A 14886-nucleotide genomic window follows, 5' to 3' on the forward strand; every position below is an offset into this window, starting at 1 on the left:
CAGATAACTTTGCTGCATAACTGCAAGGAATACCAGGGAACATGGACGCAGCAGAAAGCACTGAAGGGTAACACATTTTGCTCTGACCTGGATAGCCCAGGCAAGCCCCACTTTGTCAGATCTCAGAAGCTAAGCCGGTACTTGGATGGAAGACCTCCTTGGAATATTAGCAGTCAGGAGGCAAAGGCAGGCTCTATTCAGCCACCCCTCTGGACATATGAAGCTGCCTTCTACTGAATCAGACCCTGGGTCCATCAAAGTCAGTATTGTCTACTCAGACTGGCAGCGGCTCTCCAGGGTCTCAAGCGGAGGTTTTTCACACCTATTTGCCTGGACCCTTTTTTGGAGATGCCGGGGATTGAACCTGGGACCTTCTGCTTCCCAAGCTGATGCTCTACCACTGAGCCACCGTCCCTCCCCTTAGACATATGGACATATGAAGCTGCCTTATACTGAATCAGACCCTGGGTCCATCAAAGTCAGTATTGTCAACTCAGACTGGCAACGGCTCTCCAGGGTCTCAAGCTGAGGTTTTTCACACCTCTTTGCCTGGACCCTTTTTAGTTGGAGATGCCAGGGATGGAACCTGGGACCTTCTGCTTACCAAGCAGATGCTCTACCACTGAGCCACTGTCCCTCCCCTGTCCCTCTGAATATCCTCCAGGCCTCCAGTAGGGGTCAATTACCAGAGGTCGCCATGACTTTCAGGTGCTGCTCCCCCCATACAAAAATGCAAAGAAAAAGAAAGAAAAGAAAGATGGGCAGCACGTTTTATTAAAACTGCCAATTAACATTTTCAAATGATAACGTTGTGAAGCCAAAAGAGGGAGAGGGTATGGATGAATGAGGCCTCACCTTGTCCAGCCAAAGTAGGCAGTCACCAAAACACTCACAGAACGGATGGCATCCTCCAAAAATGTTCAAGCTTCTTCTGCAGAAATGACCTGTTTTCTTAAAAAAAAATGTTTTGCCATCCCTCACGCCCAGTGAAAAGGTGCTTCAGGGTACAATAAATAATAGAGCTTTGGAGAATGACCCCTCCCCATAGACTATCCAATATTGCCCCATGGGCAAAACTGGCTTGGCCTTTTGAAGAAGGACTCAGCAGTTCTCCAAGGGAATCCAGGAAACCTTTCCAGTGTGGGTGGCAGGAAGCTCTCTAGGATAGACATGTCCGCCTCTTGATTTCCTCCACAAGTTTTCCTCTGCAAATATCCACCTGCAAAGAGAACCAGGACTCAGCTGTAGCGCGTCTGCCCCTCTGCCTCCCACAATGCAAGCTGCCCCTGCGCAAGTCCCTCGATGCATGTGCTCCTCTGCTCCAGCCTCCCAGTCACTTTTTCTCCCTCCCTCAAAACAAACTTGCATTATGAAGCAGCATTTCTCCTGAAGCAGACCAGGGCACTGCACAGTTCCCAGCTGCACCTCTCATTTATGTGCCCTTCCTCAAGGCCATAGATTAAAGGTCATTCTACATAGGCCCTCCGTGTCTTGAACTGAACCAGTGCCTCCATAGGACTCGTCCACAATTATTTTTGGGGGGACAATTCAGGAGCATTTCCTTGCTCCACAGATAAACTGGATCTCCCAGCCCACATATGGAAGAACAACGGATCTGAGAGTCCTCCAGGGGCAGTAACAGCATTTATTCTGCCACAAGCTTTCATGACTCAGAGCTATTTCCCTCAGGTGCTACAAAGAAATTGTTTCTCACATTTGTTTTTTAAAATAAATATGTTCCCCAGAGAGCACTACGATCAAGTTCAAAAATTCTTCTCGAAATCCCTGGGCCAAAAGAAACCAAACTAAAAACTACCAGAGAACAGGCGTTCTCTACGAAGGCCCCCCAATGGCGGAATCAACTGCCGGAAGAGGTGCGGGCCTTGTGGGATTTTAACCAATTCCATAGGGCCTGCAAAACTGTCCTCTTCTAGCTAGCTTTTTAAGACGGAACCCCTGATAACATCAATAACCACCGTGCCATCTTATACATAATTTGTTTATATTATAATGTCATATTGTTTTATTGGTTTTACTGTTTAAATTATTAATTATATTATATATTGTTTTACTGTATCATGGTCTTACCATGTCTTGTTAGCCGCCCTGAGCCTGCCTTGGCGGGGAGGGCGGGATATAAATAAAAGTTTATTATTATTTTATTATTATTAAAAGTTTGTATTGAACGAGAGAATAACAAATAGCAGAGAAATAGGAAAAGAAAAAAAGAAAAGAAACCTATATAAAATGAAGGAGAGCCTTTTTCTGTCACCATAGAGTAAGAGTAAACTTTTAAATCATACTTATATTTGCCGTAGATAAAATCAAAACCCTTCTTTTATAGTTTATCTTCTTTTATTTGACTATTTCTCTGTTGTGTTATTTTTTTCAATAAAAACTATAAAAAGTTATTTCTCACATTTTTAGAAGAAAAATACAAAAGGGAGGCGTTGGAGGGCAAAGAGGGGCTCGGTGTGAATCCCACCCCTAAATCTTTCAGGTGCCACTTCTCAGCAAGAAACAGCAGGCTATTAGACATAAAGGATGGAGAAAGAGGTCAGAGGTCCCAGTCCCTCTCACAAGCTAAAGCATAGATTCCAGCAGGCAGCCATGTTGGTCTGAAGCAGTAGAACAAAGCAGCAGACAAGCGCACCTTTAAGACCAACTAAGTTTTATTCAGAATGTAAGCTTTCACATGCTCTTAAGCAGACTTCATCAGACAAATGGGAATGGAAGCAGCAATTCTTAATATAAGTGGGCAGTGTGGAATCATGGGAACGTTTTTAGCAGATTAAAATAATCACCAATAGGGATCTGTGTTTGTTAGGGCTAGGAGGCTGAAAAAACACTAGAGGGTGACAAAAAGCAGACTGTAGGGGTGCCATAAATCTAGGCAACATTCTGGCTTTGTTAGTTCAAATAGAGGGCATGGTTACTCAAGAGATTATAACATCCATATAGATTGCCATAGGATGGCAACAGCAATAGAACAAAGCAGTAGACAAGTTTCACCTTTAAGACCAACTAAGTTTATTCAGAATGTAAGCTTTCGTATGCTCTTAAGCAGACTTCATCAAACAGAACAAAGTTTGAGTCCAACGGCGCCTTAAAAACCAACGAAGTTTTATTCAGGGTGTGAGTCTTCATATGCATGCACACTTCAGTATGTTCACACCCTGAATAAAACGTCGTTGGTTTTGAAGGCGCCATTGGACTCTAGCATCTGAAGAAGTTAGCTCTGTCTCATGCGGGAATAAAATGTTGTCCGTCTTTAAGGCAGATTTCTGTTTTGTTTTGCTACAAGAGACTAGCATGGCTAGCTCTCAAGGGTTTGAGAGGGCAGTTACAGTTCAGCAAAGATTGTCAAAAAAAGGTTTTATACCCCCCTTTTCTCTCCCTTAAGGAGCCTCAAAGCAGCTCACAATTGCCTTCCCTTCCTCTCACTACCACAGGCACCTTGTGACGTAGGTGGGGCTGAGAGAGTTCTGAGAGAACGGTGACTGCCCAAGGTCACAAAAAAGATTTCCTATGGAGGAGGAGCGGGGAATCAAATCCAGTTCTCCAGATTAGAGACTGCAGCTCTTAACCACTAGACCAAGGGTGAAGAAGATGATATTGGATTTATATCCCACCCTCCACTCCGAATTTCAGAGTCTCAGAGCGGCTCACAATCTCCTTTCCCTTCCTCCCCCACAACAGACACCCTGTGAGGTAGATGAAGATATTGGATTTATATCCCGCCCTCCACTCCGAAGAGTCTCAGAGCGGCTCACAATCTCCTTTACCTTCCCCCCCCCCCCACAACAGACACCCTGTGAGGTAGATGAAGATATTGGATTTATATCCCGCCCTCCACTCCGAAGAGTCTCAGAGCGGCTCACAATCTCCTTTCCCTTCCTCCCCCGCAACAGACACCCTGTGAGGAGGGTGGGGCTGAGAGGGCTCTCACAGCAGCTGCCCTTTCAAGGACAACCTCTGCCAGAGCTATGGCTGACCCAAGGCCATGCTAGTAGGTGCAAGTGGAGGAGTGGGGAATCAAACCCGGTTCTCCCAGATAAGAGTCCGCACACTTCACCACTACACCAAACTGGCTCTCAAACTGGGTGGCCAAATTGCAGCTCAGGAGTCACATGCAGCTCTTCCACACTTATTGTGCAGCTCCCAGAGGTCAAGGAGGAACTTAATGCAGGCTTTCTCTCAAGGAGGTGAGCTTAGCATTGGGACCTCAGTCAGCCCCTGAGCTCTGGCCCATAGGTAGGTGACTACTTCTGCTGCTGTGTGAAGCAGGGAAGGAGGAGGAACAGGCAGGCTTGCCAGCTCTTCTCCTCCACCGCAGAGGCTGCCTGGAGAACCAGAGTGAAGAAAGAGAGTGCAAAAGCCGAGGGAGCCACTGGAAGGAGGGACAGAAGTAAAGAGGGTGGTGCAGGGTTTCCCCTTAGTTTCATAGTTCTTGTAGGAAATGTATTTACTAACCTTGTTGTCAAGGCAAAGAGAGATGCATCACGATGCAAATGGTGGTCAGTGATTTATGTACTACACTTGTGTTTCCTTCTCTCACGTGTGCCAAAAAAATAATTCCCAAACCTTTCCTTATACTGGTCTTATGGGGATTGTTATTCCCAGCTTTTGTTGTTCAAAGTCTTTTCCTAACATGGTCATGTTGTAAAGGGCATACTTATGTATTTTATCTTTCTGTGCAAAGAAAGTATTAAGAGTTTTAATAAAGAGGTTTGCGTAAATATTTGTTCACGTCTCGCAGCTCTCAAACATCTGACGTTTATTCTGTGTGGCTCTTACGTTAAGCAAGTTTGGCCACCCCTGCGCTAGACTATGTGTCCTCTCTGCGTCCTGCCTCAGCAACAGTCACTTTTGCACTGGTGGTGGTAGAAACTGCCATCAAGTCACAACTGAGAGATGTTCAGAGGTGGTCTGCCATTGCCCACCTCTGCAAAACTGGACTTCCTTGTTGGTCTCCCATCCAAATAGTAGCCAGGGCTGACTCTGCTTAGCTTCTGAGAACTGATGAGACTGGCTCACCTGGAGAGGTTAGTCATGCTAATCTGTGGTTTGGGAAACATACAGTTAAACTTGGATTTAAATATGGTTCATTAAGGTTCATCTAGGAAATGAATGCATGTTTTAAGCATTTGTGTGTGACATCCAGGCTCCAAGGAGCAAATATAGATGTTGTGTGCCATATCAAGTCAAAATGGCTTTGCAACGTCACTAAAAACACTTCTGGGCACATAGAGCTAGTTGTACAGTTCTTAGGATCCTTGTTATATTTTTAAAGAGTAGTTAAGAAAAACCTGCCTCAGTCCTGGAACTATGCCAGAGCCTGCATGTTAACAGGCATGCTAGTTTTAGTTTCCCATCTTTGTGGAGCATGGTTTCCTAGGATCTGGGAGGAAAGGAAAGGTCCCCTGTGCAAGCACCAATCGTTTCCGACTCTGAGGTGACGTTGCTTTCACAACGTTTTCCCGGCAGACTTTTTATGGGGTGGTTTGCCACTGCCTTCCCCAGTCTTTTACACTTTCCCCCCAGCAAGCTGGGGACTCATTTTACCGAACTTGGAAGGATGGAAGGCTGAGTCAACCTTGGGCTGGTTACCTGATTCTGCTGGAATTGAACTCAGGTTGTGAGCAGAGAGAGAGTTCAGACCACAGTACTGTAGTATGCTGCTTTACCACTCTGCGCCACGGGGCCACTAGGATCTGGGAGATCTGTGTTCAAATTCCCCATTCTGCCATGGAAAGCTTGCTGGGTGACTTTCAGACAGTCATTCTTTTCTGCCTAACCTACTTCACAGAGTTGTTTCTGGGGTGACAAAATTGAGAAAAGGAGAACAATGTGATTTGCTTTGGGTTCCCACTGGGAAGAAGCTGAAGTATAAATGAAAAGGGGGGGGGGAGAGAAACAATCCATAAACTGGCTGTGGTTGCTGAGCAAAATAAGGACTTTGGCTCTGCCTCTGAGTTGCCTACGAGGCTGAAGTTGGTCCTCAGTTCCATGTTCCAATTTCCTAGCTCCTTATTTGTCCCCTTGGAGGACCATATTCCTTGAATGTGGGGGTATATGATTTGTGGGGGCCCAAGCATTATGTTGTGGTTCAGAACTTTTAAAATGTCCTTGGTGTTTGTTGTTGGATTTGCAAGGAAGGAACCAGGAAATGAGAGTAAGGAACTGGGAACCAACTTCAGCCTCCTGAGCTGCCAAGAGAAAAGCAAGGCTGCAAAGGAGGGTGATTGAGGTATTGAAATGATCTGTGAAAGTGCTCTGATTACTGCTCTAATTCTTTAAGTGTTGAAGCGAAGGATTTATTCGCCTCGCCAGAGGCACTCTACAGAATCAGGCATCTAACACTCTGCTAATCCCCAGTTCATTGTCTCTTCTCCTCCACTAGCAAGGGGCCAAGAGCAATCAGGGAACCTAATTAGCAAACACAGCAGTCAGCTGAAGAATAAGATGGGACCTGAACAAAATAGGACCCTTCCTGACCCTGGAGGGTCCCTTCCAACTCTATGGGCGTTTTCGCACTCACCTTCAGCTGGCGCGACCCCCCTCTTCACCGCGCAGGATCTGCGCGGATTTCGCACTAAATGCCGCGGAGCAGCCGGAAGAGCCGGAAACTCCCGTCGCAAAAGCCGCGCAAACAGAAACTGCTTTTTGGCGGTTTACGTTTGAGCGGCTTTTGCGCCGGGAGCTTCCGGCTCTTCCGGCTGCTCCGCGGCATTTAGTGCGAAATCCGCGCAGATCCTGCGCGGTGAAGAGGGGGGTCGCGCCGGCTTAAGGTGAGTGCGAAAACGCCCATTGAGTTGTAACTCGGGGTCTGTGCTTTTTCATCCCACCTACAGAGTTCCCTCCAGATACACTAAGGAACTCTATGCTTAGATCCAGTGGGTAGCTGTGTTGGTCCAAAGCAACAGAACCAAGTTTGAGTCCAGTGACACCTTTAAGACCAACAAAGTTTAACTCTGGGTATGATTTTGGGCATTCACATGAAAGCTTGTACCCAGAATTAAAGTTTGCTGGTCTTAAAGGTGCTTGTGGACTGAAACTTTGTTTTATGCTTTCCTGAATTTCCCAAGTGAAAAAAGAAATACATATTTTTGTTTTGTCCCCCACCCCCCTCCCCCGCAGGGTAAAAACATAAATTTTAAGAAAAATTTAAATACTTTTAATCCAGCCTAAGCTTCTTACTGATTTAACAATAAAATGCATAATTTATAACTTAGCATTTAAATGGGTAGTATCTGGCATATTTGGCAGGTATGTGGAATTAGATTTTTTTCCTTTTGTTTTCTATTAAAAATTATAGGTAGACTCTAATGCCCCATTCTCCTGGCTTTCTGCAAACTTTGCAGAACTGAATTATTCAAGAGGGTTTTTCTATGCAGGCAATAGACTTGCACTGTAAAAATTAAAATCCAATAGCAGAATAGTAAAATTAACAAATTCAGAAAACCTTTGATCTGGGTTGCATTAGCGTGGGAAACCATAAAACAGTAACATGACAGAATGTGAGAATGCCTGTTAATTATTCTATTGCTAATAAACCTGGGTCAAAAAGAAGGCATAAATATATACATCATTCTAGTTTGCCATTAGGAAAAAATACATTAAAATATAGTGGAAGATGAGTTTAGTATATGTAATGAGATAAACAGTCAATATCCCTTGTTTGAGTATTGGCTGTTTATCTCATTAGAAGAAGAAGAAGATGAAGAAGATATTGGATTTATATCCCGCCCTCCACTCCGAAGAGCGGCTCACAATCTCCTTTACCTTCCTCCCCTACATCAGACACCCTGTGAGGTGGATGGGGCTGAGAGGGCTCTCACAGCAGCTGCCCTTTCAAGGACAACCTCTGCCAGAGCTATGGCTGACCCAAGGCCATGCTAGCAGGTGCAAGTGGAGGAGTGGGGAATCAAACCCGGTTCTCCCAGATAAGAGTCCACACACTTAACCACTACACCAAACTGGCTCTCTACTACATTACATATACTAAACCTATCTTCCACTATATTTTAATGTATTTTTTCCTAATGGCAAACTAGAATGATGTATATATTTATGTTACATGTTAAAAGGTAAATTCGTTGGACAGGAAAAACTTCTGAGAAAGAAATGCCTTCATTTTGACCCAGGTTTATTAGCAATAGAATAATTAACAGGCATTCTCACATGTTACTGTTTTATGGTTTCCCACGCTAATGCAACCCAGATCAAAGGTTTTCTGAATTTGTTAATTTTACTGTTCTGCTATTGGATTTTAACTTTGTACCACTTGGCAATCCAAACCCCACCAGCTATATGTGGCTCTGCTTACTGTACCTCATTCCTCGTCTGAAGAAGAGTGCATGCACACGAAAGCTTACGTTCTGGATAAAACTAAGTTGGTCTTAAAGGTGCAATCGACTCCTATTTTGTATCACACTATGTAAATCGTCTTGAGACCAAGTGAGAAATGCAGACTAGGAAGAACATAAATAAACATTTGAGAAAGAGTTACAAGTTGCAACAGAATATCTACCATACTTATGTATCGTTAATTTTTGCAGTCTGAGAGGAAGAAAAAAATAAAAGTTGGATGTGGAGAACAAATTCTTTAGTAAGCCAAAAGGAAGTACATTACTTGAGCAGAAATGTTCTCATACGTTGTCATTGTTCTCATAGACATATTTGGATACTAAGTAAAACCTAAGAACATTGTACAAAACTGAACTCTGTAATAATGTATAATCATTAAATACATTATAGTATTATCATTCTTTGGTAGCATACTGTTACCAAAATGATTTACATTTAAACAAGCAAAAAAACCCCCTTGAAAATGTTACATATGTCTATACCTAATGATGTAGATTTTCTTACAATTTTTTTTTCATTTTTGAACATTTTTAATAAAACCTTGTCTCCCATTTCACTCATTTTCCAAAAGAGAAAATAAGTTTCTGCTCCCTCAAATTCCCCCCCTTTTTTTCCTGCAAGAAAACCCGAAAAGTCTTGGGAAAACTAGTCCCCTCATTTTTCCTCCTCCCCTCCAGCTCTTCACATCTCTAGCTATGCTCAGTGCAGAAATGGCTCAAACTGGGCAGTGATCACCAATGTTCCCTCTAAGCTGCGGAGTCTTGTGAGCAAAAATTCTACTTTGTGAGCTACTGGCATTAAAGTGGTGAGCTACTGCATCAATGAGTTTGGTCTGGGGCCATTTTTCCTAAGACAAAAATGTGTGAGCTGTAGGCTAAAAAACTGTGAGCTAACTCACACTAACTCAGCTTAGAGGGAACACTGGTGATCACTCAGGACTTCCATCCTCCCCACTCCAGACAAAAAGGAATGAGCACCTCCTCTCTAGTAGCAACTTCTCGCAGCTTGACCACTCCGTCCTTCAGTTCTTGTTCCCCGAGGATGGCCACAAGCGGGATGCCCGTCTCCTCGCAGTACTGCAGCTGGTTCAACAGCTTGGGGTTCTTCTTATAAAGCAACTCAGCCTAGAGAAGACACGAAGAAGAAGAAGAAGAAGAAGAAGGAGAAGGAGAAGGAGAAGGAGAAGGAGAAGGAGAAGGAGAAGGAGAAGGAGAAGGAGAAGGAGAAGGAGAAGGAGAAGGAGAAGGAGAAGGAGAAGAAGAAGAAGGAGAAGGAGAAGGAGAAGGAGAAGGAGGAGAAGGAGAAGGAGAAGGAGAAGGAGAAGGAGAAGGAGAAGGAGAAGGAGAAGGAGAAGGAGAAGGAGAAGGAGAAGGAGAAGAAGGAGAAGGAGAAGGAGAAGGAGAAGGAGAAGGAGAAGAAGAAGAAGAAGGAGGAGAAGGAGAAGGAGAAGGAGAAGGAGAAGGAGAAGAAGAAGAAGAAGAAGAAGAAGAAGGAGAAGGAGAAGGAGAAGGAGAAGGAGAAGGAGAAGGAGAAGGAGAAGGAGAAGGAGAAGAAAAAGGAGAAGGAGAAGGAGAAGGAGAAGAAGAAGAAGAAGGAGAAGGAGAAGGAGAAGGAGAAGGAGAAGGAGAAGGAGAAGGAGAAGGAGAAGGAGAAGAAGAAGAAGAAGGAGAAGGAGAAGGAGAAGGAGAAGGAGAAGGAGAAGGAGAAGGAGAAGGAGAAGGAGAAGGAGAAGGAGAAGGAGAAGGAGAAGAAGAAGAAAAAGGAGAAGGAGAAGGAGAAGGAGAAGAAGAAGAAGAAGAAGGAGAAGGAGAAGGAGAAGGAGAAGGAGAAGGAGAAGGAGAAGGAGAAGGAGAAGGAGAAGGAGAAGGAGAAGGAGAAGAAGAAGATATTGGATTTATATCCCGCCCTCCACTCTGAAGAGTCTCAGAGAGGCTCACAATCTCCTTTACCTTCCCCCCCACAACAGACACCCTGTGAGGTAGATGAAGATATTGGATTTATATCCCGCCCTCCACTCCAAAGAGTCTCAGAGAGGCTCACAATCTCCTTTACCTTCCTCCCCCACAACAAACACCCTGTGAAGAGGGTGGGGCTGAGAGGACTCTCACAGCAGCTGCCCTTTCAAGGACAACCTCTGCCAGAGCTATGGCTGACCCAAGGCCATTCCAGCAGGTGCAAGTGGAGGAGTGGGGAATCAAACCCGGTTCTCCCAGATAAGAGTCCGCACACTTCACCACTACACCAAACAAAGCAGAGGCAGCGTTAGAGCAGGCACCCATGGATCCTACAGCTGTGGCTTCCTAATGGCATTCTAGGGACCTCCCTTCACCATTTGAGGATTTCTTGGCAGCTTACTGGTGAGTGAACTGGCAGTGGCGGAGAGGGCTTCTGCATGCCTTCCCTCTGCATTATGCAGTCATGGGAGTTTGGGGGTAGTGGTGGTGTTCTCAGGTTCACATGGGGAAAGAAGGAGGACTGACTGGCTGCCTAGTGCCCTACATGAATCACTTATGCAACCTGGAACATGTCCCAGAATCAGTGCAGCACTCTGGCAAAGCGCTGGTGCAAGAAGGGCTCCTTGAAAGGCGAAAACCCAAACGCTAAAAATCTTAGCCTGGCAGTTCCCAACCTTTGCAGTATGGCAACCTATCCAAGGCTGACCCAAGGGGGAGCAGGTTTGCATCCTAGGCACACTATAACCTCGGCACCCATCTAGTTCATCATTCCCTCTTCAGCAGTGCCCAACCAGCTGTTTTTGACAAACTAACAAACATCACACAAAGGCTACAGCTGCCACCACTATGAACCCCAAGCATGTGGTATTCCTACATACACAGCATACTGAGGTTACATTCCAGCCTTCGACCCCCCCCCCCTTCTCCATCCCCCTTAAAAATCTCATTCACTTCAGAGACCGTCAGCACACATTTTACTTGATCAAGGTGCATGAGCAGTGAAGAAGAAATATCTGCTAAAGAACGAAATGGAAGATACTGTTTCAAGAATCAGATCTTGGTTTCCAAAGCACAAAAGAGAGCAGTGGGAAGGGCAGCGGTGGCCATTAGGGAGGGAGGGAACATCATGACCCACTTTTGGGTCCTGACACACCATTTGAGAAACACTGTCCTAGACCACTGAATCACAGTATCATAGAGTTGGAAGGGACCTACGGGGCCATCTAGTCCAACCCCCTGCACAATGCAGGAAATTCACAAGCACCCTCCCCACCCCCAATAAAAACCCAGAGACCCCTGTTCCAAGCCCAGAAGATGGCAAAACCTCCAGGAGCCCTTGCCAAGCTAACCTGGAGAAAAACTGACCCCAAAGTGTTCTGTGGATGTGTAAGAAAGGGCCACAGAAACTAAGCATTGGTGCAACCCTTCCTGCCCTCCTCCTCATGATCTGTGTAATGCACAGAATCAGCATTGCTGTCAGTGCAATTCTGGGAGCCTGCCTAGTTCCCGAGGATAAAATCCGAAGGGTCTCAAATAGAGCAAGAAAAACAAATGTCAGGTGACTCAAGCACTGAGAACATCCCACCCGCACATCTCTGATGATGGCCACCCTTCCTACGGCTCGGCTTGCAAAACCTGCATAGCTGCGTCACAAACAAACTTTCCCTTTTTTTTGGAAGCTGAATCCAAACTGTCCAGCACCTCCTGGTTTCCCTCCTTTGGGGTTTTGGATGAGCAGAGGCGGCAGGGAATGCCTGTTCACCAGTAGCAGCTTCTGTGAAGGAAGATTTGGGACCGACTCCTCCCACCATTCCAAAGAACCTTACAGTATTTTGCAATTAGCGCTGCCCTCGTAGCAGCAATTCTGAGGCACCTTCCACTATGCTTTCTTATGCCTGTGGAACACTTGCTGGGGTCCCTTGCTGGACACCAGCTAGCACAGTGGCAGAGCTTGACCACACAAGCTGCAGATCCCAGATGGCCCTTATTCCAGAAAATGGTAATTCTCATTACAGTCTCAGCTTTGAAATACACCAGCTCCAGGTATTGCCGGACTGGCACAAAAACCTTTCCAAGGACCGTTTAGCTTTCAACTGTCACTCTGACATCCTGGGATGCAGCCTGAGGCTTCTCGGTTAATACTGAGACTCTGAGAGGACATGTGAATCGGTATCAGTGACCTATATCTACTGGGGGGGAAGGACCAGAGAAGATGAGCTGCCCCACATGCTTCGCTATAAATCAAACGTATTTGCCTGGTAGAGGAATCCAGGAACTTCTGGAGAGGGGCAACTGCAGAAGTCTGGGCTCACGCCTCAAAGATGCAACACTCTGACCCAGGTCAGTGCCTACATGGAAATGAAATGCTGGCAGCATCACAAATGGCCCATACTGGTACCTGAAAGTCTGGATCAGTAACTGCAGACAGACAGAATGGGTAAGAGTATGGGTCAAGCAGCATGACCTGATCAGGCTATTAATCACCCAAAAGGGTCCCTAGTGGCTGTTATCCCTCCCGCACAACTGAAGACAGAAAGACTCCCAAGTCCCTGGCTCGGCGTCTGGGCTGGGCCTCTGGCTGATTTGTAGATCACAGCCGCACCTTGACGCCAGCATCCCACAGCTCCGAGACAAGCTTCAGCCTCTCTTCAAGGAGCTTCTTCTGAGCAGAGGCCACCAGCACCTGCGTCTCTGTGGTCCGGATCTTCTCCTCAGAAGCCTGAAGGTGCAAAAGAGTTTTGAGAGAAACGTATGGAATCTCACTAACACAAGAGAATCTCAACAACTCGCATGTCCATACAAAAGCCAGAAACCGTTTTTTCTCAGGAGCAAGACTGCCCCAATACTACTCGAGTCAAGTTGTACAACTCTTTCAGTGCTCTTAGAGACAACAGCTGTTGCAGAAAAAGAAGACGATCATAGATTTATCCCCCCCCTTCTCTCTGAATCAGTCTCAGAGTGGCATACAATCTCCTTCCCCCACAGCAGGCACCCTGTGAGGTGGGTGGGGCTGAGAGAGCTCTCCCAGAAGCTGCCCTTTCAAGGACATCTCCTACAAGAGCTATGGCTGACCCAAGGCCATTCCAGCATGTGCAAGTGGAGGAGTGGGGAATCAAACCTGGTTCCTCCAGATAAGAGTCCACGGACTTAACCACTACACCAAACTGGTCACAAGTGTTTGCAGACTAATGCTGACTTCTTCAGAAGCAGATTTCTAGAGGTGCAACTAGAGGGGAAGTGCAACACCCCACAAAGAGCCCACATCCCTAAGCTTTCCCCACTAGCTCTGAACCTACATGCACACTAGACAGGTTGGGGGTGGGACTTCTATGGATGGCGAAGAGCTGGGTTTGCTGGGAGTGGCTTATGTTAAAGTCACAGCCAGAAGATCAATCTGTCCACAGCCAGTGACAAAGCAGCAATGCACAGTTCAGATGACAGTCACTTGGCCATTACAGTTTACAAAGTTAATAAGAAATCAAACTTAATTAGGTTCTGAGAGACTTTTGGCAAGGCGCTCGATGGGTGGGGCCTGTGGTCATTCCTTGCAAGCAGAGTAACCTCATGCCCTGCGCGGCCCTTGTGAAAGGAAACAGTGAGTGGCTCTCACCTCTGCCTTTTGCTCCATAATTGAGAAGATGCGCTCAATGCCGATGCTGACTCCCACGCAGGGCACCTTCCGCCCCTTGGGGTCGAACATTCCCACCAGCCCGTCGTAGCGGCCCCCGCCTGCCACGCTGCCCACGCCGACGGACTCCTCTGTGTGGTCGTTCTGCGGCTGGATCAAGACAGCCTCGTAGATCACTCCAGTGTAGTAATCCAGGCCGCGAGCCAGACTCAGGTCAAAAGAAATCTGGAAGGCAGGGCGGGAACCTCACAGCAGGCAGAAAGCTCCCCAATTAAGAGGATCGGTTGGGCCCAGAACAGCATTCCCTCCCCGCACAGACACACAAACACACTCACTTGATCCGAGATGCCAAAAAGAATCAGATACTCAAAGAGAAGCTTCATGTCCCCCAGCCCTTCCCTGGCCAGCTTGTTCTGGGACAGCTTCGGGTCTTGCAGCAGCTCTTCGATCAGGCTCAGCCCACCTGCAGAAGCAAGACGTGTGGGATTGTTACCTTGAATGAAAATGACTGGATATCAATAGTAGGAGATATGCAGAGGAGGAGGAGGAGGAGGAGGAGGAAGAGGAGGAGGAAGAGGAGGAGGAGGAGGAAGAGGAAGAGGAAGAAGAAGAGGAGGAAGAAGAGGAGGAAGAAGAGGAAGAAGAAGAGGAAGAAGAGGATGAAGAGGAAGATGAAGATGAAGATGATGATGATGATGGTGATGATGATATTGGATTTATATCCCGCCCTCCACTCCGAAGAGTCTCAGAGCGGCTCACAATCTCCTTTATCTCCCTCCCCCACAACAAACACCCTGTGAGGTGAGTGGGGCTGGAGAGGGCTCTAACAGCAGCTGCCCTTTCAAGGACAGCCTCTGCCAGAGCTATGGCTGACCCAAGGCCATTCCAGCAGGTGCAAGTGGAGGAGTGGGGAATCAAACCCGGTTCTCCCAA

At 46.5% G+C, this 14886-nt stretch overlaps 1 protein-coding gene across 1 annotated transcript in view; it reads right to left on the reverse strand.

Annotated features, from left to right (window-relative positions):
- Positions 1 to 756: 756 nt before the first annotated feature.
- The window catches only part of HARS1 (histidyl-tRNA synthetase 1), a 36143-nt gene continuing 22013 nt past the window's right edge, over positions 757 to 14886 (reverse strand). The window contains exons 9-13 of the mRNA XM_060254462.1: positions 14289 to 14416; positions 13936 to 14178; positions 12928 to 13044; positions 9348 to 9494; positions 757 to 1219 (exon numbers count right to left, since the gene is read on the reverse strand). Of these exons, the coding sequence (XP_060110445.1) occupies positions 1160 to 1219; positions 9348 to 9494; positions 12928 to 13044; positions 13936 to 14178; positions 14289 to 14416 (695 nt within the window). The 3' untranslated portion in view covers positions 757 to 1159. The remainder of the gene's footprint in view (positions 1220 to 9347; positions 9495 to 12927; positions 13045 to 13935; positions 14179 to 14288; positions 14417 to 14886) is intronic.

The sequence above is a fragment of the Heteronotia binoei genome, chromosome 14, assembly GCF_032191835.1.
Source record: "Heteronotia binoei isolate CCM8104 ecotype False Entrance Well chromosome 14, APGP_CSIRO_Hbin_v1, whole genome shotgun sequence".
Taxonomy (NCBI): Eukaryota; Metazoa; Chordata; class Lepidosauria; order Squamata; family Gekkonidae; genus Heteronotia; species Heteronotia binoei.